Raw genomic sequence first — 23,244 nt, forward strand, 5'->3', positions numbered from 1 at the left:
AAACCAGAGCTTTCTTCATTTGCATTTCATCTGGAATGGGAATTTTCTTTTTCAAGATTTATTTTTTATTGGAAAGTCATATACAGAGAGGATGAGACACAGGGAGGAAGATCTTCCATCCGCTTCCATCCAATTCACTCCCTGAGCGGCCGCAGCAGCCAAACCTGAGCTGATCCAAAGCCAGAATCCAGGAGCCTCTTCTGGGTCTCCTGTGTGGTTTCAGGGTCCCAAGGCTTTGGGCCGTCTTCACCTGCTTTCCCAGAAAGCAGGAAGCTGGATGGGAAGTGGGGCGCCAGGATTAGAACCAGCGCTCATATGGGATCCCAGTACGTGCAAGCTGAGGACTTTAGCCACTAGAATACCACTCCGGGCCCAGGGAAGTTTTTATACAACAAAAGCTTAATTAAAAAAACAAACGAGTGCATCAGAGAGAGTTAGAACATTATGTAATTAAAACATTGGCTGGCACCTGGCCCGCAAATCCATGTTCCTGCCACTCCCTGTCCGTTGTCATACCCCATACGGAGGGTCTCCTTTTGGTAGATTTCAATGCTTCGGCACTGGCAGAACTACCCAACTTTCCAGGGCTGCGGGGACTTCTGTCTCCTCAGATGGGATGAGCACAACGAAAATGTGTCTAGATTTTGAAAAAAAAAGTTTAATTTGTTCTAGAGTAGGGCATTCAGGTGTATGTATTTGAAAATCAGTTATAGACTGAGAGGCCTTGCATGCCATGGTTCACTCCTCAGATGTCTGGGCCAGGCCAGAGCCAGGGACCAGGAGCTTTTTCAGGTCTTTAGAGTGGAATGATTCTGACTTAGCCTTTCTGCCGAGGAGTGGTAATCCTGGCTTCACTTCTGGCATGGCAACAGTTGGTATTTCTGTCTCTCCCTCCCATCTGCCCCCACCCCCATCCTGGTACTTCAGGAAAGAAAGTTGTATTTATTACTGAGATTTCTCATAGCCCAACACTGTTGCAGACTTCTTAGAATCTTCTTACGCAGTTTTCCACACAGAAGTAGCAGTAGGGACAGAGAAATAATTATTGCATATATTTATTGCTGGCAATGAACAAGATTAGTGCAGATCATACCTGTTTGAGAAGATTTGAATACTTAGGAGTTTTGCTCTAAGATAATCTTATAAAAAAGAGGGGTTATATGTACAAGCCAGAGAATAAAGGTAATCTAAATAAAAATACAGATAACAGAAGAATTAGTGAAGTGAGAACTTGGCATTCTTTTTGCTGTTCTATCTCGTGTTGTGCTGAAAAGGACTTTCCTCCTAACTAAAGCTCTAAGCCACCATATAGTGTTAGTACTTTTTGCACAGTGTTGTGAAAAATAAACAGAACCGTCACGCAAACGTGTTTCACTGGCAGACTAGTGAATTGATGTTTAGACCCCTTCCCCTGTGCTAGAAAAATTGCTGTTCTAGATTACCTGTATTACAAAGTGATGACACCAGTAAAACTCACCAAAAAATTAAACAGGGCAGTTTGCTGAACTCTGTCCTCTTCCACCTGCCCTATTTGAGATGTGTCGGCATCGGTGGGTTGTTTGTGAGTTAAGGTGGCTAGCCGTAGATGTGGCTTCTCTAGCTGGGCGCAGACCAAGGACCCAGCTCAGGAGGACGACACAGACCCGCTTTGGACGCAGTGTGCGTTTCTGCTTTCCTTTCACCTTCCATGGAGTACTTGCTCTTCATTCCAGCTTCAAGGTCATGAACAGGGGCTGTTTTCCCCAGTAGGGCTTGTTTCCTTGGGAAGGAGATTTGACTGGGACTCGAGTCTCTGGGTTATGTGCTTAGGTAGAAAGTGCGCTTGTTACTGTGCAGTGGGACCGAGTTATTGTAAGGACCAGGTTTTAAACCTCTCTCTAGTCTCTGCTTTTCCCCTGGGATGTGTCTAACTCATATATACCCATCGGTTACCCACTGACAGATGGTTTGCATGGGAAAGGAACCACCCTGCACATAAATAGCACAAATTACAGCCGAGAAACTGTACTTGGTAATCTAAAGTGTGTCTCGAGGCACACTGCTCACAAAGGGGCCCTACCCCCACGTCATGAGGGATGGGCAGCCGAGCTTCTTTGTGGAGGTCTGGTGGTACTGGAGATGGCCTCTTGGAAATGTAGTAAGAGGGAATTTTGTGTTGATATGAATTGGTGAAAACTTTTGGCCCGTGTGTGTGGTTCCGGCATTTTGCTGACACTGACAAGAATTACCATCTATCTTTCCTATTCAGGGACTGGCACATCTACATATTCATCATGTGATTCACCGAGATATCAAGGGCCAGAATGTTTTGCTGACCGAGAACGCGGAGGTGAAACTTGGTATGTGATGGCTGTGTAGCTTAATCTAAGCCTTGACCTTGGTGCAAGCCAGTGCCACCGTTTGCCCTCTTTGATATCTAGCTACACATTCAGTCTTGTTTTGAACTCTCTTTTGTTCTGTTGAGTGTGTGAATGGGGTTTATTCCTTAGCCTGGCTGCAGTGTTCTTTTCCCACGCTGCTTCTCTCTGCTCTGTACTCTGTTCAGCAGCCAGGCTGATCTTTAAATCAGACCATGCCACTTTCCCGCCCAAAGAGACTTGGGTTGCTTCCTGTTTTACTTTGGATAAATTCCACACTTCTTAATGTAGGCTTCTTAGTGGCCCATGGAAGTTGTGCGGATTCTGACGCCTGCTACTGTGCGGTAGTGTGAAGGTTGATCAGAAGTGGAACTCAGCCGAGAGAACCATGCTGTGGGATAGAGGCATTCCAGCTGTCCCCGTGTACAAGCGGCCCGTCCTCGCAGTGTGTCCTTACCTGTCACTTGTTAGGGTGCCTGCCTTCTCCACTTCTTCTGTCTCCTGCCACATTTGGCATCATCTCGGACAGTAGCAGGTCCAGGAGTAGTAACACTTCTTCCTGCTGCTTTCACATTGCCTTGTTTTAGGCATGACAAGTAGCTGTGTCTTTTGAAATCTTAGAAGTTATCTTGGTTCACAAATTTGTGAATGAAGCAGCATTCACAGTGCATGTAACAATAAACCTTCAAGTGAACAAAGCTGTGTGTTGGTTTTTTACCTCTGAGGCAGAGTGGGAACCAGGCAGGTGTACTTCTCCATGCCACCATGAGATGGCCACAGGTGCCCACTGCCTTCTCTTGAAGGACATTGGTGCTATACTTCTTTTTTTTTCCTGTCATTAAACTTTGCCAAATAGTTGAACTGTTCACTCCAACAGTGCCAACTCTTTTTTTTTTTTAAAGATTTATTTTATGTTCTTTGAAAGCTGGTGATTGATTGATTCTGTCTGCTGATTCACTTCCCAGATGGCAGCTGTAGCCAGAGCTCAGCCAAAAGGACCCAGGAGCTTCTGTGGGTGCAGGACCCCAAGGACTTAAGCCATCCCCTGCTACTTTCCCAGGCCACAGGCAGGGAGCTGGATTTGAAGGGGGGAGTAGCTTGGATTCAAAGAAGTGCACATGTAGGGTGCAGGCACTGCAAGTGAAAGCCTAGCCTACTGTGCTTTGGAATTAGCCCTTTGACACCTTTTTAAACTAGCCATTTTACAATGAAGGTTTAATTTTTTGTATTGAATCTATGATCTTAACAACCCTCTGGCTTGTTTTTTCTTTGGTGTTGTGGGTTTCAGAGGACACTTGTTTAATCTGATTCTCCTTAAAGGTGCCTATGATATGGACTGTAATTTTTCAAAAGTATATTAACATGTCATAATGAGTGAGAGTATTGTTGTCAAAAGCAGAATGTGATTATGGCTTCTCTACTACTGCAGACACTCAGAACTCCTTACTCCCAAGCGCACAGCGGTTGTTAACAGATACCCGAGGTAGCCACGTGTTACTCTGTTGGGGCAGGGCAGTGAGGTACATATTTTTGAGCAGTATGTATTTTCCAGCATCCTATGTATTGGTTAGCTATTTTAGGAACATTGGTAAATTGAAATAATGCAGCATTATTTGAAATTAAGTGACCCACCTACTTCTAAAACATACTCTGATATTACATATTAGTGTATTTGCATAATCTTGTTAAGCAGTGAAGATAATTCTTTCAGTAAAGTTTTGCCATTATCAAAATAAATGTAAAATGCTCTAATCATTCACCTACTACTTTCCTCAAAAGACTAGAGGTCTTAAGAGAGCGTAATACTTACTTCAGTGATAAATGATAAGATTTATTGCTCAATTTACATTTCTTTAGGTATCCTAAGTCTATGTTTCTTTCCAAAAAAAGTAGGTATGGTGTAAAACCAAAACCTTCATCCTTGCTTTCCAGTGTAATTCTTGCATTTATTCATCATTTGTGAAAGAATGATTTGCTCAATTGGAAACTTTCCTCAAATCTAAGCTGGGGGGCACTGGATCTTTCCCATAGCTAATGACTTAGTGACCTGTGTTGTAGATTAGCTTTTCCTCATTGCTAAGCCGGGGGCACTAGGTGATGACTGAGTGTATCCCTGGACTGGCCTTTCGGAACCTGGCCGGTAAGAGTCCCTTGTTAGTTACTAAGTGATGTGTTGCTGTGAAGTTTGGTGAAACTCTGTGCTGACCTTGGCCCGGGTGTGTGTGTGTGTGTGTGTGTATGGGTGTGTGTGTGTGTGTGTGTGGGGGTGTGAGCGAGCCTACCCCCCGTGAAGGATTTTTCTTGCTTATACACAGAAGTTGAATCCATGGCCCCTGTGAATCATCTCAGTGCTTTGTAAGGCGCTTCTGTATGAGCCTCTGCTGCTATGCACTGGCCTGCAAGTATTGACCATGCGTTTACATACAGTGAAGGAGTTGGGAGGTGCTGCTGGTTGGAGGCCAGAGGCTTCCTGCAAACTCTGCCTCCTGCTTGAACTTCCCTGAGGACTACATCCATCAGTAAATTGGGTGAGATGCAGAAGTAACAGCACCGATGATTTGAAGGTTGTTTTGTTCTTTGTATTACTGATTCTGTTTATTTAATGCAATACCGAACAGAAGAAGAATCTTTGGGCTTATGACTGTCAGTGCTGCTTCAACAGCTAGGTAAAGGGGTTCCCAGTCAGTTCTCTTGAACTTGGGTCTTTTCTTCCCAGAACCTGGTGTTGTTTGTGGCAGGCGAATTTCTGAAAGTAAGAAACAACCCTGGGACACTGAGTAGGTAGCCTGTGCAGACATGCTAGGATCTGGAAGGTTCTAGGATCTTGAAGTCGTGCTGTCTTGGCCGTGGAAGGGCATTTCTTTCTAGCATGGCCTCTCTTAAGGAGTACATGTTCCTGAAGCGCTGATGGGTCCATTCACTATGAAAGCACCTCCACCTCACACTTGTCCCTGTGTTTCCTTCTTGTTTTTAAGCATTTCTCACCCTTTCTTTGCTTTTTCTCTGGCAGTTGATTTTGGTGTGAGTGCTCAGCTGGACAGGACGGTTGGGCGGAGAAATACCTTCATTGGCACCCCGTATTGGATGGCACCCGAGGTCATTGCCTGTGACGAGAACCCGGATGCCACCTACGACTACAGAGTAAGATGCACCTGCTGGCGGGGCCTTTGCTAGGTTGCTGATGGCTCTGAGGGATGGGGGTTCGGCTTATGAACTGGACACACCGTATCCCTACCTGCTTTTGGAGTGAGGAAGATAAGGGCTCCCAGTTACAGGTTGCTTGTCTATATTATCTGTGTTTTCCTCAATGAGGAATACAATATTTCTAAGTAATTCTGGACTCTGTTGTGTGCGGAACTTTGTATTATGAGCAAATGTTGTTTTTGCTAATTTGCTATTCTTTCATTTCTTGAAATTTTATTTTTCCCTTTATTTTGCTTGCAAGTGGAATCAAGGGGGCTTACGAGGGGGAAGAAAAGGAAATGGAGACACGGGCCTTCTGTGTACTGCTTCACTAAGTAGATGTTGTGTAACAGCCTGGGCCAGCCCTCGTAGATCATCCTTGAGTAGGAGGAAGGACCCAAGTCTTTGAGGCATCCCCTGTTGCCACCTAGGGTGTATATTAGCAGGAAAAATTGGGGTTGGAGTTGGAACTGGGGCTTAACACTTGTACTCCTGTATGGGTACTGGCCTCTGAATTAAAATCATCTCATATTTTAACTACTACCAGAATTGCTTGACTCTGCTATCCTTGTACATTTGAAGAACATAGTAGAATTTTTTAAAAATACATTTTTGTAAATATAACAATAACTTCACATATACCATTTTAGAATTTCATTGCATATTTCTAAAATTTTAAAATATTTCCCTACATACATAAAGTTTTAATGTAACTAAGAAAATAAATTAATGTATAAGTTCATTAGACTCAACTGTTTTTTCAGATGGTTCATTCAAACTGGTATCCAGTAGGAAATTAGGCAGTGAATTGGACCATTGTGCCTTTTATAAAAGTGTTATTTATTGTTTCTTTATTTCAAGGACAAAGAAAATTATCCGTCTGTGGATTCACTCCCCAGATGCGTACAGTAACCCATTTCTACTCCCACAGCAGTAACTCCATGAAGACATATTTTATATTTAAACATAGAGTTATAGGTTATTTATTCTTATAAAATCCTTATATAATGTTAGTAATTCCTTGGTTATGACAATTCACAAATGAAAGTATGCTAGTGACAATAACTATTTCTTTTTTAAAGATTCGTTTTTATTTCAAAGGCAAAATTAGAATGAGAGACAGAGGAAAAAGATGCCTTCCAGCCACTGGTTCACTCCCTGAGTTGTGCGGGACCTCAGGCATGGATGTTCTCTGGGTCCCCCCCCGTGTGTGCAGGGACCAGGGGTGTGGAGTCATCCTCCTCTGCTTTCCCAGGCCTTGAGCAGGAAGCTGGATCGAATAGGAGCAGCAGGCTTGATGGTTCCCTCCTCCACCTTACCCCTTCCGTTGTTTAAAGGTCATTTTTGCTTTAAGAAACATTGGCTAAGACTTTGCAATTCATTAGTGTTGGTTGAGCGTCGAAGAGTTAGAAAAGTGAGTAGACAGGACAAAATAGCCTCCCATCATAGAACTTATGCTTGAGTGGGGAATAGAGTTTAATTCAAATTTTAGGGTTAATACTTTGGGAAGACTTTATACCTCATTCTTACTACTTTGAAGGTGAAATGTGGATTCTTGGCATTATGGTTTGAATTAGTGATCTATGGTAGACGTTACACATTTTATATTGGACATTATTAAAAAATGCTTTTTGTTTAATTAAGTTTGAGATGTTAATATAAAAATAATCTGGACTGGGACTGTAAATCATTGAGTGCTTGTATACTGATCAATGAACTTTCCACTTGGAAATTAGAGTGGTGAAGCTTTTATTTGCTTATTTAAAGGACTGATTTTTTTTTCTTTTTAGTGGAAAGTCAGATATACAGAGATTAGGAGAGACAGAGAGGAAGATCTTCCATTCACTGATTCACTCCCCAAGTGGCCACGATGACTGGAGCCAAGCCAATCCAAACCCAGGAGCCTCTTCCGGGTCTCACATGGTTCAGGATCCCAAGGTTTTGGGCGGTCCTTGACTGCTTTCCCAGGCTATAAGCAGGGAGCTGGATGGGAAGTAGAGCATCTGGGACTTGCAGCTGTTGCCCATCTGGGATGCTGACTTCACAAGCAGCAGCTTTACCTGCTGTCCTTTATTTTTTTACTTGTGTATAAGGCCAGAAATGTAAGCTGTTTGTGTCATAGATATCAGTAACATCCTGTTTTATTTTCACAGAGTGACCTCTGGTCTTGCGGCATTACAGCCATTGAGATGGCAGAAGGTGCTCCCCGTAAGTAACTTTCCTTTGTACCCCGGTTGTTAAATGTAACTTGAATGGGTCCCCAGGCTTCATAAGAGCAACTCCACGGGTAAAGCGAGTCTTGGGGGAGCAGTTAGACGGAGAGTCTGGAAGCATAGTGACATGGTGGTCATGAAGGGATTCTGAGCAAGCATGGCTCCTTCTGGAGTCCCCTTAGGCCTTTAGGCCTTGTTTCTCTTCAATTGGATTCTCATCTTAGACCCGAAAACATGCCCACATCAGATAATGAGTGCGAATTTTTCTCGTTAATGTTTCAGAGTCAATATTGAAATTGGTTCTACTGTATGAAGTTATAGTACTAAGCTTTGTTGCAAATGAACAATAGTTTTGCAGAATTTTTTCGCTTTTGGCATTAGCTCTGAAATTTTGTGATCATGCTGGTGTTTAGTTGAATCAGTTGGAGCGTTGTACAGTTGCTCTTGAATCAGGGAGAGGGTAGACTTGTGGAGCGCCAAGGAAAAACGGCATAAGCTGCTAGTGTCACCTGCAAAAGTACCCACGGGGAGTGTATCGCTGCAGTGCGCAGTTACTTCTAAATAAATATTTGTTGAATGAATGAAAAATGTATTGATAGCTAGTAGTTAGTTTGCTGCATGGAATGGATGTCTGCTTGAAATCTCAGGTGTCGTCTTTGCTTCCTGCTAAGGAACTGAAAAAGGGAGTATTGGTGACTCCTTGTCTGTTTTCTTTTGCAGTTAGGGAAGTATTGCCTGCTTGTCTTGCAGGTAAATAAACACCTGCAGATGTGCATGGCCTCTGGTGCCATCTGTGCAAACACGTGTTTCCTGCAGCTAATGATAGGAGTGCAAACATTATTTGCACAAAAATTAACTCCTTTTCACACTTACATTTTTGGTGTTTTAGAATACCACTAGTTGCAGCAATGAGCAGTGAGCATTTCTGCAGGACCTCACGGGACTTATTCTGTTCCAGGCACGAAATTAGTGTTTATCTTTAGTCATGACAACATTCCTGTATGCGTTTGAAGTGCAATATTCTTGTTGCTCTTGTCCTCTTTACATTTTGTTACTTCCAAACGAGCAACCAAGGCTGACATGAGAGTTCCTAACTAGATGTCTAGACTGCTTGCAGATACTTGGGCGATGGGACACAGCATTTGATGTGATGTGTGAGTGAGCCCTAGAAATCAGCAGTTAGTACAAGTGCCGTGCTGACACACCGTCTCCTCTCCCCAGCTCTCTGTGACATGCATCCTATGAGAGCACTGTTTCTCATCCCCAGAAACCCTCCTCCCCGGCTGAAGTCCAAAAAATGGTAAGCTATGTGTTCACTTGCTTTCCTTTGTTTGTTTTTTTCCCCACTCTCTTCTGAAACAAAATTCTGGCCATTTTAATTTCGCATAGCATGAGAATTGGTCTTTCAAAACATCGTATACAAAATGGTGACAGGCAACCATATGAATCACTATAACATGATTTTAAAACGAAAGCCCCATTTTACTATTTAAATAGTTTAATGTGTAGAACATGACTAAGCATCTTTTCACTAAATTAGTAAAATCTTTTTGACATGGAGGTCCTCAGACGAACTAGAAGTTTATGATGAATGGAAGGATTTACTGTCTTTTTTTTTTTTTTTTTTTTAAATTTAGTTGTTTTTATTGGAAAGTCAGATATACAAAGAGGAGGAAAGACAGAGAGGAAGATCTTCAGTCCACTGATTCATTCCCCAAGTGACCACAATGGTCAAAGCGTAGCCGATCCAGAGCCAGGATCCTCGAGCCTCTTCTGGGCCTCGCATGCGGGTGCAGGGTCCCAAGGCTTTGGGCCGTCCTCGACTGCTTTCCTAGGCCACAAGCAAGGAGCTGGATGGGAAGTGGGGCTGCTGGGATTAGAACAGGTGCCCGTATAGGACCTTGGTGCATGTAAGGTGAGGACTTTAGCTACTAAGCCACCGCGCCAGACCCCCGTGATTATTTTTGAAAATAGAAGTTAAGCATATCCCCTGGGCCTTTCCCCTGTAGCTCTAACACCTTGTGTGGCCAGGTACTAGTACCCATGGAGGCAGGGAGTTGAGAATGTCTCCCTTGAGGAGCACTGCTCAAACTGCAGCACTCTGTGACTGCCTGTGAGATCTTGCCTACACAAGCTTGTCCTGTACAGTGGGACCTCAGAAAGTTGATGAGAATTTGCATCAAGAGTACGTTAATTTTGGTTCAAAATTTTTGAAGTGTATGCATAATTTTTTTGTAATACACATTTTCTGTGTTTTTTTTTTTTTGTGAACACCACACATATGAATGGAAATGCAAATTTGTGTGTGTGTGTGTGTGTACCAAAATAAACCTGTCTTTTAACTCCATTCTTCTATGATGTTTTTAAGTTATCTCATAGATGAGTCTTCCCCCTTTTTATGTTCTTCCTGTTGTCCTGGGTTTATGATGCCCATGTCCTATCATACTTGTTTAAGGTTGTGTTAAGTTCTTGCCTCTCTCATTCTAAAATACCGGAAAAATCTCCGTGCTAAGCCTCCCGCTCTGGATCTGGTTGCTCAGCAGTTGCTGTCCACTCTTCTTGGCTGCTCGTGTTCGGATGTTGTCCAGTCTTTTCCAGCTTGCGTCTGTACACACACAGTCTGTCTTACTGGTTTGCTTCCAGTCTCCCTGCTTGTCACTGCTCATACATGTTGCCATTCTTTTCACACCTTACTCTAGCAGGATTTTTCTCATGGTGTCTAATTCCATGTACTAATACTGGGGCAGTTCTTCATGTAAGTGCAAAGGTTTTAGTTCCACTTGGTCTGCTGTATTAAGGCCTGATACTCCTGGGCGTTCCTAGGCAGTCAAACCTGGGGAGCTGCAACAGCTCCTACCGAAACTAGCAAATGCTCATGCTTTTCGTTTCTTCTTGTCAGATTTTTAGAATTTTTTAAAATTTACTTTCACGTTAGTCGAGTGGCAGAGAAATGGAGAGGGAAATGCATATGAGATGGAGAGAGATTCCATCATTGGTTCACAGCTCGGATACCTGAAACAAGCCAAACCTGGTCCAGACTAAAGCCCGGATGGAGCCTGGAACCTGATGTGAGTGCCAGGCCCCGGTCCTTGCACAGTGCAGAGTGCACGTGAGCAGGAAGAAGCTCCGGAAGCACCGTGAGGCTGGAGTCTCGGCCCATCCCGTTTCGCGGCAGCCCCTGCGAGGATGGAGTCCCAAGCCTCCTTAGCTACGGGATGGCCGCTTCCCGGCAGCTCCTGCGAGGATGGAGTCCTGGCCCTCAGCCATGGGTTGGGCCACTTCCCGGAAGCCCCTGCAAGGATGGAGTCCCGGCCCTCAGCCATGGGTTGGGCCAATTCCCGGCAACCCTGCACTGTGACTACAAGTGCCCGCTTTTGTTGAGATTTTATTGAATGTAGTCTGTCCTTGAGAGACTTTTGAATTAATGCTTGCTCTCTATGGCATTACATAACCCATTAATAATCATACTCTGATAATTGTACTACTTGCAGCTTTGGGTTATTCCCTGCTTTTAGAGCATAAAGTGATAGAGTGATGGCGGTGATGGCAACAGATGCCTCCTGTGTTTTCTCTGGAGGCGCCGTGTTCATCCACCTCCGTCATGGTTTACTCTGTCCTTCTCACCACATGTACATGTCTGCTGGTTTTGGAGAAGCAGTTTTCAGAAGATCACCAGTGAACATTCTCGCCATAGAAAATTTTTGAAGTAGCTCATTACCCAAACGGTCTTAACATCCAGATCAAAACCAGTATTCCTGAACTTCATCTGGATCAGCTGAGTGAGTGGCAGGAGCACCATCACTCGGGCCGTGTTCTTTCCTGCTGCTCTCTTGAGCACTGAGCAGAGAGTTGGATTGAAAAAGCATCATGCAGTGCTTGACCTGGTGCCCATATAGAATGCTGGCAGCTTTTTCTGTTGCTTGCATAGCTGCACTCTCTCCCAGTGGTAGATTGGGAAGAAAAATATTTTTACTGGAAAGGCGGATTCACAGGGAGGAGAGAGAGGTCTCCCATCGCTCGTGACTTCCCCCAAGTGGCTACCATGGCTGGAACTGAACCAATTTGAAGACAGGGGCTTCTTCCACATCTTCCATGTGCATGGAAGGATGTCCCAAGACTTTCAGCTACACCTCACTGCCTTCCCAGGGCATAAACAGGAAACTGGTTAGGAAGGAGCAGCCAGGACATGAATTGGCACCCATAAGCGTGCTTAGGATTAGCTCATGGAGCCATCATGCCAGTCTCCTCCCCCACCCTCTCATGTGGTGTGTCTCTGTGTATGTGTATATAATATATATTTAAGATTTATTATTGTAAAGTCAGATTTACAGAGAGAAGGAGAGAGAAAGATCTTGCATCTGCTGACCCCTCAAAAGTGGCCGCAGCAGCCAGAGCTGAGCTTGTCCAAAGCCAGGAGCTTCTTCCAGGTCTCCCATACGGGTGCAGGGTCCCAAGGCTTAGGGCTGTCCTCAACTCTTTCCCAGACCAGAAGCAGGGAGCTGGGATACAGGTACCAACTTGGGATCCCAGCAAGGACTTTAGCTAGTAGGTTACTGCACTAGGTCCTCCAGTGTTTTTTTTTTTTAAGATTTATTTTTATTGCAAAGTCAGATATACAGAGAGGAGGAGATAGAGAGGAAGATCTTCCATCTGTTGATTCACTCTCCAAGTGTCCACAATGGCTGGAGTTGCACCGGTCAGGAGCCTCTTCCAGGTCTCCCACGGGGGTGCAGGGTCCCATAGCTTTGGGCCGTCCTCAACTGCTTTCCCAGGCCACACAAGCAGGGAGCTGGATGGGAAGTGGGGCTGCTAGGATTATAACCAGCGCCCATATAGGAACCTTGGCACGTGCAAGGCGAGGACCTTTAGCCACTGAGTTACCATGCCTGGCCCTCCAGTGGTATATTTTAAGAAATACTTTGTTTATTATTGATGCAAAGGTGTTTAGTAAACACAGTTCTTGAGAAACTTTCTCATCTGGAAAGGGGCTCGGGTCTTTGTATTTTTGGTAAATTCCGTGGAATGATCCTTTTCGGTAGAAGAATGTAGGCATGTCTGTGTTGGAGCCTTTCACTATTTTGTGTAGTCTTCTGTGTTCTTCAGTAGCCACAGAATTAACAGCTTCTTTGAATGCCTTTGAGGCCCTTTCTCTGAATTGACGCAAATTATTTGTCCATTCTTCTCCATTTTTCATACAAACCTCCAGAAAATGACTCATTGTTTCCCAGAACTTTTCCCCCTTGGTTCATGTTCCTTTACTCTGGAACTTTATCTTTCCCTTTAGAATAACAAATATCCTGTTTTTTCTTGATGTCTACTGTAACAGTTCTATTCTCCTCTATTAGCTTGATTGTAATCTGCTGCTGTGTTTACTGTGTGTACCTAAAATTTCCTACATAAACAGACACATACATAAATCTTTGATTTAAAAAATTGTTAGAATGAAAATTGTAGGACGGTCGAAGGAATTATTAAATCAGTTAATAATTGAGAAGAACTGAATTCTCTAAATCATTTTTGAAGACTCAATAGCTCATTCATTCAACAAAAATTTATCATAACCTATAGTGATGTGCCATTATTAGTTTTGAACATTGTTGACAGTTGAAACATAGGACCAAGTTCCTGATTGTTACCATTCCTTCCCAGTAGGAGAGACAATCAAGTGTACAGTCTGGTAAAAGCAGGCAAATTTGGAAAAAGGTTCCTAACTTAGGGAATGTTGGATAAAGAAATCCTTGGAAAGACTCCAAAGGCGTAGTAAGAATGCGTTGACCGTGGCTGGCTAGGAGTTCACTGTGGGCCAACCATGGAGAAATAGGCAGCCGCGTGCTGTCAGGCAGGTCCTATGGGGCAAAGTGTAAGGGTCCTCTCAGCTTCTCTTCTGTTGCAGTATATAAAGCCATAGAACAAATCAACCAGCCAGTCTAAAAGGCTGGTTGAAATGTCAAAGGAACAAATGCAAGAGTCCCTGCATTTAGTCCTGCCACCTTTTCTCATCTCCATCTGTCCTTCTAGACAGCAGACATCTGTCCTCTGTCTGCCTTCATGTTGGCAGACTTTCTAAAACCTGCCTTGCTCCACCTTTTTAAATGTCTTTGCTGCAGTGGACACTAGTGAGATAACTGGGAAAACCTGATGAGGTCTGTGGTGAGACAGTGGTACTGTCTCTGGTAGTGTCCTGATTTTTTGGCAACTATATCATGGTGAATGTCCTTGTTTTTAGAAAATGTCTTGTCCCTTTATCTTAATATTCACAAATATATATGGTAATGATTTATTAATAAGCAGTGTTAGATTTAAACACAGCCATCTTCTAGCTCTCTGGTATATTGACAGTAATGTGCTATAGCTCTGAAACCGTTGGTTAATATTCCTGGTTCCCAGTGTTTCTAAATTTGTGTTTCTGTTCCCTGCATGGTTCCTGTGTGTTTGCAAAAGTGAGTTCTTACTCACTTGCATTCGCGGTGATTTCTGAAAGCTCCTTGTTTCCAGGTTTGCAATTACTGATATTTTACAGCTGCCTCTTTATGGGTAAAAGTTGATGAGATTTTTTACTTCCTCTTACAGGTCAAAGAAATTTTTTAGTTTCATAGAAGGATGCTTGGTGAAGAATTACATGCAGCGGCCCTCTACAGAACAGCTTTTGAAACATCCTTTCATAAGAGACCAGCCGAACGAAAGGCAAGTTAGAATTCAGCTTAAGGATCATATAGACCGGACCAGAAAGAAGCGAGGAGAGAAAGGTACTAAAGGCATTTTTCTTTTCATTGTTTAAAGTTTTCCTGACTTGACGGTTGTGTGTCATTGGCCAATGCTGATATGGTTTAGGCGTGCATTTTAGTGATCTGGCTGAGGAGCTGTCCCACGGCAGCAGACGGAGTCAGGGTGACACCAGTGACAGACTGCAGGGGACATCTTTTCCTTTTACGTCACTGTGTTCAGGAGGACCTTGCTCTGCTCTGCTGCATCTGGGCAGTGCTGTCAGACCTGGGTTATGTGCAGCACCTGATGGCTTTGATGCCTGTGCAAGTACATGCTTGTACTGATCACCGGGGTCCTTTCTGTCCCCAGTGTGTGTGTGTGTTATGTCATTACACACATTGTGCCCGCTTCCCTGGAGTACCTTCTGTTTTCCTTTTGTTCAAGGTGAAGTTTATGTCTCATTATCAGCATCATCATTAAAGCGCCCTCCTAGAGTCTGCTGGCTCACGTTGATTATATAATAGTGCTTGGACAACTAGCTTGTCATTGTGAATGAACTTAATTTTGATACACAAATGTCAAAAGCAAAGGTGCCAGTTCATGGCAACGAGCGCAGTGAGCATCGTGTTGGAAGCCTGTACTGTTTGAGTCGCAGGCAGCTTTGTTATCTCTGGGCGAGTCCTCATTGGTGTCAGCTAACTTTTTCCCCTGTGATATATTCAGCCGAGTAAGTGATTGCGCTCTGTCTGTGGATCTATGTAATTGTAACTACAGAGTGAACTGAAGATGGAAAATGTGTCCCCCATTTCCCTCTTGTTTGACATGCCGGCCCAACTTTGCTTACCAGTAGCAGCTATGTTTGTGCTTCTGCTTTTTGCAGCACACCTAATCTGTATTGTTTGTTTTTAAGTCACACTGGTCTCTCTTCCATATGCTGTCAGTAATTACCAGGTTTCAGCATGAAAATTTAAAAATGACAAAGGATTTCCAACAATGATTTTCAGTTAGGGTTTTCTTTAGAAATAAGCTTTTATATAAATATCCTTTCAAAGTTTATAGTTTCGATTGTCTAGATAGGGAAGAACTAATGACATGTCTGTAGAATGAAGAATTTTCCTGAACTGTTAAGTTCTTGAGCCTATTTTTATTGTCAGGAAGTTGATATTCATCTTACATGTCTCTGTCAAAAAAAAAAAAAAACAGAAATGTGTGTTGTTACTGGTTTTTTGTTTTGTTTTAAGATTTATTTTTATTGGAAAGTCAGATATACAGAGATGAGGAGAGACAGAGAGGAAGATCTTCTGTCCACTTGTTCACTCCGTGAGTGGCCGTAATGGCCGGAGCTGAGCTGATCCAAAGCCATTAGCCTTTTCTGGGTTTCCCACGTGGGTTCTGGGGCCCAAGGCTTTGGGCCGTCCTCGACTGCTTTCCCAGACCACAAGCAGGGAGCTGGATGGGAAACGGGGATGCCAGGATTAGAACTGGTGCCCATATGGGATCCTGGTGCGTGTAAGGTGAGGACTTTAGGTGTTAGGCTACGGCACCAGGCCCAAGAAATGTGTTGTTTGTGTTTTTGTTTGTTTATTGTGAGTTGACTTTGGTTTTTATTTACTTTCAGCCTGTTTGGTTTCAGTTATTCCTTGAAAGTTAGATACTGATCATTGTGAAGAAAGCAGTAAAGTGACATGTTACTTTTAGGGAAATGGTATAAAACTATGTAATTAAAAATGAGTGATTCATGTTAAAAGTTTCATTTAAGTAGAACAGGTATTGTTTCCTTCCTTGCTGTGTTGTTTCGCTAGTATTTTCCTTGTTTTAAATTTGTGAAAATATTTTATTTTGCTTTTTTTTGCTGCAGGTTCCTACTTAATTCACTTTTAAAAAATCTAGCAGAATTGTCTCTCTGCCGCTGTCTCAGTGAATCCCTAATTGCCCCAAGTGACCACACTTGATTGGCTGTATTGGATATTTTGAATAGTCAGCTTACTTTGGAATTTTGGCATCAAAGTAGATTTGTGTGAATTCACCAGTACTCCTGGGGTGCTGTTTGTGTGTATCTCAAGGCATGCAGCACCGCTGTCAGTGCAGCCCCGTGAGGGCTTTCCTTGAGTGGCCTGGGAGTGCTGCTGTGGGAAACAGTTAGACAGCGGTCTGCTGCTGCTCCGTGTGGAAATCCTCCCCGAGTCCTGTGCAGTGCCCCATACAAATTACTGTTCCACAAAGGACCCGTTGTTTGTTTTTGCCGTGGTGCTCTTGAAGATGCTCACCTGTGTAGATACACATCAGCTCTGTGAGCTGCCCCAGTAACCTTCTCCTTGTTTTCACAGATGAAACGGAGTATGAGTACAGTGGGAGTGAGGAAGAAGAGGAGGAAGTGCCTGAGCAGGAAGGAGAGCCAAGGTCAGGACAAAGCTGCTTTGCAGTGTGCCGCTTGCTGAAGAGATGAGGTTTTATGCTGGTGCCAGGGTTTCAGAAGGCTCCCGGCAGTAGGAATGAATCTTAAACTACTTCACAGTGCCTGGCTGTTCCCCATTCTTTCACAGGTTTCTACAGGCTCTTCTCCCACCCCAGGATTTCTCTAGCAAGGACTGCATCGATCCCCTCCGCAATCGCTTGACAATGTGTATAGCAGTGGGCAGTATGTGGGGCTATGCGGGAAGCTTCGCTTTGGGCATTGGTTACTGTGTGAGGTTTTGTGGTACATGGAGCAGTGTACTGTAAGCTGTCCGCCTGTCAAGGTGCCAGCCAGGCCTCTGCTGAAAATTCCACATTGCCCTGTTCCCCTGATTTTTTTTTTTTCCTGTTCTATTTTGCTGTTCTGCAAATGCCGTTACCAACATTTGATTTCTTGTAGTTTAGGACGTGTCCTGTCCGAATCAGTTTTATTATCTGTAGTTGGGTTTACCACTGGCTTTCCAAAGTAGAGTGAAAGTGAAAATTGAGGAGTCCAAATCAGTAGCATTTCCTCCTACTGACTGACTAATCACAGAATAGAGGCTTTTGCAATATTTGGTAATGAGTTTGCCTGCCAGTTCTTTATGCTGCAGTTACATGTGAATGATGTGGACTTTGAAGAGAATTTAGAGGAAATACATGTAGAAACTCCATTATACTTTTAAGTATGAGATTGGAATCTACTTTAATAGCTTCAGCAAAATTAGAACCAACTATAATGATAAGCTGAATAGTGTTTTTGGATAGGAACATGATATAAGAAGAACCAGCTCATGGGATTTCGTTTGTCATGTGCTTTGGGGTGGTATAGAGTTGGAAGAATGGTTCTTAACAGGGAGACCAGCCAATCACAATGCTGGTAATTTGATCAGTCATGAAACTCACTTGGGCTCAGCGTGGGAGTGGATAGGTGAGAAAGTTTAGTGGTGGACTCGACAGGGACGCAGCAGCAGTAAGTGCTAAAGACTGCCCGGTACAGCTGCTAACTGAGCCAGAGGAAGGTGAGTTCAGCCTCTGCTTGGACAGAGAATCCCAAGTAAAAATACCTTGCTAAACAAGCATTTAGAACAGAGTTGTAAGGTATTTGTTAAAGGGTAAAGGATGATGTGGTGCTCCTGCATTTCGGGGCGGTCATTCCTGTGAGCTGTGTTGTTGCCATCCTAGAGTCAGACTTGAGGAGGGACTGAATGGCACGGGGAGGAGGAAGCGGGTGCTGTGTGATGTGCTCGCCCCTCAAGTCTCCTGCTTGCTCCCACAGTTCCATCGTTAATGTGCCTGGTGAGTCCACGCTGCGACGGGACTTCCTGAGACTGCAGCAGGAGAACAAGGAGCGTTCCGAGGCCCTTCGCAGGCAACAGCTGCTACAGGAGCAGCAGCTCCGCGAGCAGGAGGAGTATAAGAGACAGCTGCTGGCAGAGCGGCAGAAACGGATCGAGCAGCAGAAAGAACAGAGGCGGCGGCTAGAAGAGGTAGAAAAGAGAAATGCCCACCTTGGTGTTACTCTCATTGGTAGCCAGGCATGTGGAAGGATATTCTGCAGGGCCTCCTGAGGTGCTGGCTGTCTGAGAACTTGGGAAGGAAAGCTTGTGTGACTGACAGGCCTTTACATCCCCTGAAGCCTTAGAAATGTCCTCTTGCCTGTGAAATCTTGAAGGCCCTGACCCACAGTGCGTTCAGTTGGGCACAGACAGTTGTGTCCTGGAGATGCTCTCGCTCCCGCTTGAGGCAGCCCGTTTCCATGGTGCGTTTGGCCATCTGCACTCACTTGGACTCTAACAGTTGTATTTCCAGGATCTGGAATGTAGCTCGTTGGGTCTTTCTGTGGTGTTTTCCTCTGTCCTTTCCCATACTGGGCTGAGCTTTCCTTAGGCACATGGCACAGGTGACTTGTTTGGCTCATGCCATGTCAGGACCACGGGAGTGAGAGCTCGTTTGTAACGGGCCAGCTGCCGAGCAGTGAATGTCCGTTAGCAAGCTTCTGCAGCACGTGGGCAGTGCAGCTCACAAGGTGAAGCTGAGTGGTGGCTCTAGGGAAACAACTGAGGTGGGTTTTTTCTCTTTTTTGAAGAACGTATGTGTTGATTTTGAAAGGCAGAATGTGAGAGAAATAAATCAAGGGAGAGGGACAGAGGGACTGTGAGAAAGATCCTCACCCACTGGTTCACTGCCCGAAGAGCTGCAACAGCTGGAGCTGGGCCAGTCCAAAGCCAGCAGTCAGGAACTTCCTTCAAGTCTCCCATGCGGGTTCAGGAGCCCAGAGCCTTGGGCCATCTTCTGCTTTCTTAGGCACATCAGCGTGGAGCTGGATCAGAAGCGAAGCAGCCAGGACACACATGTGGGATGCTGGCATTTCCCAGGATATAAACTGGTCCCTTGGTTTGCTTTTTAGAGAACAAATGTCTTAGTAAAGTGCTCATGACATCAGTTTGAAAAAACTTTATAAAGAGTTATGTCACTTTTCGTTCTTAGCACAGTAGTTCTAACAGGGCATATTTACTAGAATTCCCTGGATTTTGTTATTTGAAATCTTATGCATGAGGTTAGTCTAGCATAGATTGATGTGATTCAGTTGATGGTCAATATATTCCAAATTTGGCCATTTTCTTTTGAGGCTCTAATATAAAGAAACCAAATTTTGAATTGATGTGATGGCATAGCAAGCTAATCCTTCAGTTGCAGCACCAGGATCCCATGTGAGTACCAGTTCGTGTCTCAAGTGTTCTGTTTTCCAGCTTCCTGCTTCTGACTTGGGAAGTAAAGGCAGGTGGCTCAAGTCCCTGGGCCCGTGACACTGTACATGTGGGAGACCCGGAAGAAGTTCCCACCGAGGAGTGTGCCGATTTGAAGAATGGGCTAGGAGATAGGAGACCTGCTTGGACGGCAGATTTTAACAGACAGAAGGAGAGACAAATAAATGAATGAATAAATCAATTTTTTTAAAAAATGATTGAAAGCTCACAAGTTTTTTCTTTTTTTAAAGAAATAGCTTTTCACATCAGTCTTTTCTGAGAGCTTTCTTTAACTTTGAATTCTAGTTTCTCTGTCTCCCTTCTCCATCACCCCCTTTGTGGTGGCCTGTTCTGCCCATATGGGTTTTTATGATTGAATTATTAACATTTTAATTTCTTTTTTTTTTTTTAAGATTTATTTTTATTGGAAAGTCAGATATACAGAAAGGAAAAGAGACAGAGAGGAAGATCTTGCATTGGCTGATGCACTCCCCAAGTGGTTGCAATAGCTACAGATGAGCCAGTTTGAAGCCAGGAGCCAGGAGCTTTCTCCAGGTCTCTCATGGGTGCCGGGTCCCAAGGCTTTGGGCCATCTTCGACTGCTTTTCCAGACTACAAGCAGGGAGCTGGATGGGAAATGGGGCTGCCAGGATTAGACCTGGTGTCCATATGGGATCCCAGCGTGTGCAAGGCAAGGACTTTAACCACTAGGCTACAGTGCTGGGCCCAGTATTTTAAATTCTTAATCTTGGTCCAATGTGCAGAATCAGATAATCCTAGTGTATAAAATGGAAAAGAGGAGTTAGTAACTGCAGCGTTTTTTACCTCAACTTTTGGTCTTGGCAACTGGTTGGTCTCCCTAAGAGAACTGTCTCAGTTTGATACTATTGGGAAACTTGCTGCTTTTCTCATCATGTTGTAGGGTTTTTGATAACCATAACTTAACCTTACTTATTTGACTTATAGGAGAGGGCCTTCTTTAATTCATCTTTATAAAATGTAGTTATCAATAAAAATCTTATGGATGAGTAAGTCAGTTTAGTCCTGTGTGTATCTTGTTAAAAAGAGTAAGCTTGTTTAAATTTTATACCTGTTTGGTCCTTGGGTTTGAGATAGCTCATGTCCAGAGTTACCTTAGAATACTTCAAATGATTTTGTAGAATATTCCAAGGCAAAGCAGTGTTTCTGGAATAGAAGCACTATCCAAGTGTAATAATTATTGTTTAAAGCTTCAAGAACTCACTTAATTTTTTAAAAGATTGATTGATTAAAAGGCTAAGCAACAGGAAGATCGACTTTTCCATCTTCTGGTTCGCTCTCCAGATGGCCACAGGGGCCGTGGCTGGTCCAGGCCCCGGCCAGCAGCCAGTAACTCCATTGTGTCTCCTGCTGCTTTTCCAGGTGCTTCAGCAGAAAGCCGAATCCCAAGTGCAGCAGCCAGGATTCGAACCGACGCTCCAAAAGGGGAGGCCAGGGCCATGAGCAAGAACATAAGCTGTGGTCCTGGCTCCTCCTTGGTGATTTAGAGAAGATTGCTTTAGTATTTGATCGGATTTTGTAGAACCCAGAGATGTGAACAAATTCTTACCTTTTTGGTTTTTTTCTAAATGCTAAATGTAGTTACCCAAATTTACACAGCAGTTTGTCTGTCTCTCATGTCCTGCACTAGGAGTGAGGGTGTTCCCCAAAGTAGCACATTTCTCTTATGAAGATGAGCAAAATGAACACTACTTTTTAAAGGAGCTTGTGGTCACGTATGTGTGTTGACGTAGTAACCAAAATTATGGTACTTTCACACAGAACAAAGACTTTCATTTGATTATTGAGACTGGTATGTGGCCTTTCCTTGTTTGGAAGACTTTGTTTGTTTGACATTCTGTTCCTTTCCGTAGTGCATTTTGAATTAAACATGGAATTTTTATTATTTTAATTGAATAAAAATTCTATTAACTTTAAAGGACAATTGAATCAAAAACAATGTGATTACCCTGCTTTCATTGAGACATTCCACTGAAATAGCTATGATTAAATAACCATGATTAGGTTATAATGGTGTGAACTTCAGTGGTAATGAGAAGAAAGGAGCACCAACTGTGGAAATTAGATAGCATATGGAAGAGTTCATGATCAAATGGCTGACTGTTATGACTTAGAAATTGGAGGTGGTAAGTGGAGTCAAAATAAAGATTTGTTAGGAGATATATTTAAATATTTTTATGTGTAAGGCAATAGTAGCAGGCAGACAGATCCTGGTTAAAGTGAGCAAAAATGAAAATGCGCTGAGAACAAAAGCATTCAGTGCAGATACAATCATTTGGCTACAAGGATTCTGCCATCACTCCCAAGATGCTGGCTGCCACACTTGCTCCTGTAAATGCCACCTTTTTTCTTACACCGTTTCCTCAAACAGAGAGGATATTGGCACAATGCCTAGGTATTGTGAAGATTCCTCCCTGATGGTGACTGACCAGTACATATGGCCCCAGTGAGGTTCAGAAAGCCTGACAGTTACCTGATTACACAGCCCAGTGTCTTAAATGGGAAAGGACAACCAAGATCGCAGGCTTTGAGGAAATGCTTGTGCCTAAAGGACTTCAAAATAAAGGAGGAACTTTTAAAGTAAATGCAGTATAGGGAACAGAGCAGATTTGCAAATTTCCATATGCACATATGAACTCTCAACCTTATCAAGAAAAGCCAGCATTAATTCTATGAAGCAAGAATATTCAGAAAATAAGGAAGTTCTTAGACTAAAAAAAAAAAAGAAAATTAAAACTCGCACACAGTTGGGTGTGGGGATATGTAACAGCAGAACAAAAGGCAGTTATTCCAAGGGGGGGAGGGGAGTCTAACTTGAATTGGTATTTTAGGAAATAAGCACCAAAGGGAGATGAAGTAAGGAATAAAAGTAAAGAATAAAGTAGGGAATAAAGTTCGGAAAACTTCCATACTAAAATATGTTTATAGATTGCAAAATTTATCAAGTGCCCAGCACACATGTGAAAAAGAATCCAAGCAGAAAGTATGCCAGGAATTCGAGAAAACATGGAGTCTGTGTTAGGGTTGGCTCCCTAGACAGACAAATAAGGTAATGTGTATTAGCAAATGAAGGGGGATCTGTTAAAGTGGTCGGATTAAGATTGTGGCAGCTAAGGTTTATGTTAAGTCACCTACAGGTGAGAGACCTCGGAGTACTGATTAGATGGCCGAGGATGAGTCCAAGGTCTCAGAACCAGGAAAGCTGAAGGTGTCATTCTCTCTTTGAGGCCAGCAGCCTGATTATTAGCAAGTGCACCGTGGGTGTGAGTCCTGGAGTCCACAAAGGTCCACTGCTGGTGTGTACCAGAGTGAGCCTGGCTCATTTCTCTCCAGACCCCCAGGAGTTGGATGGGGCCTGTCTACATTAAGGCCGGTTTCTCTCTCATCTCCCTAGACTCATGTGCCAATCTCATTTGGAAGCACCCTCACAGAACCATCAAAATAAAACTTTTCTAGATTTCTAGATATTCCTTATTCCATTCAAGTTAATGCCACTAAACTAACTCATCGCAAGATCCTTTGTAGGAAATGGTCCAAAACCATTCCTGGAATGCTGGTGGCTAG

General features: G+C 43.6%; 1 protein-coding gene across 43 annotated transcripts in view; it reads left to right on the top strand.

Annotated features, from left to right (window-relative positions):
* The window catches only part of MAP4K4 (mitogen-activated protein kinase kinase kinase kinase 4), a 156,142-nt gene that overhangs the window by 98,653 nt on the left and 34,245 nt on the right, over positions 1–23,244 (top strand). For 42 of the 43 annotated variants that reach the window (XM_040993826.1, XM_040993839.1, XM_040993821.1 and 39 more), the window contains 7 exons: positions 2,249–2,339; positions 5,368–5,498; positions 7,694–7,748; positions 8,975–9,053; positions 14,324–14,499; positions 16,786–16,858; positions 18,171–18,381. In XM_040993826.1, the coding sequence (XP_040849760.1) occupies positions 2,249–2,339; positions 5,368–5,498; positions 7,694–7,748; positions 8,975–9,053; positions 14,324–14,499; positions 16,786–16,858; positions 18,171–18,381 (816 nt within the window). The remainder of the gene's footprint in view (positions 1–2,248; positions 2,340–5,367; positions 5,499–7,693; positions 7,749–8,974; positions 9,054–14,323; positions 14,500–16,785; positions 16,859–18,170; positions 18,382–23,244) is intronic. The other variant, XM_040993867.1, reaches the window with a different exon arrangement.

This window comes from Ochotona curzoniae, unplaced genomic scaffold, assembly GCF_017591425.1.
Source record: "Ochotona curzoniae isolate NIBS_2020 unplaced genomic scaffold, NIBS_Ocur_1.0 contig_883, whole genome shotgun sequence".
Lineage (NCBI taxonomy): Eukaryota > Metazoa > Chordata > Mammalia > Lagomorpha > Ochotonidae > Ochotona > Ochotona curzoniae.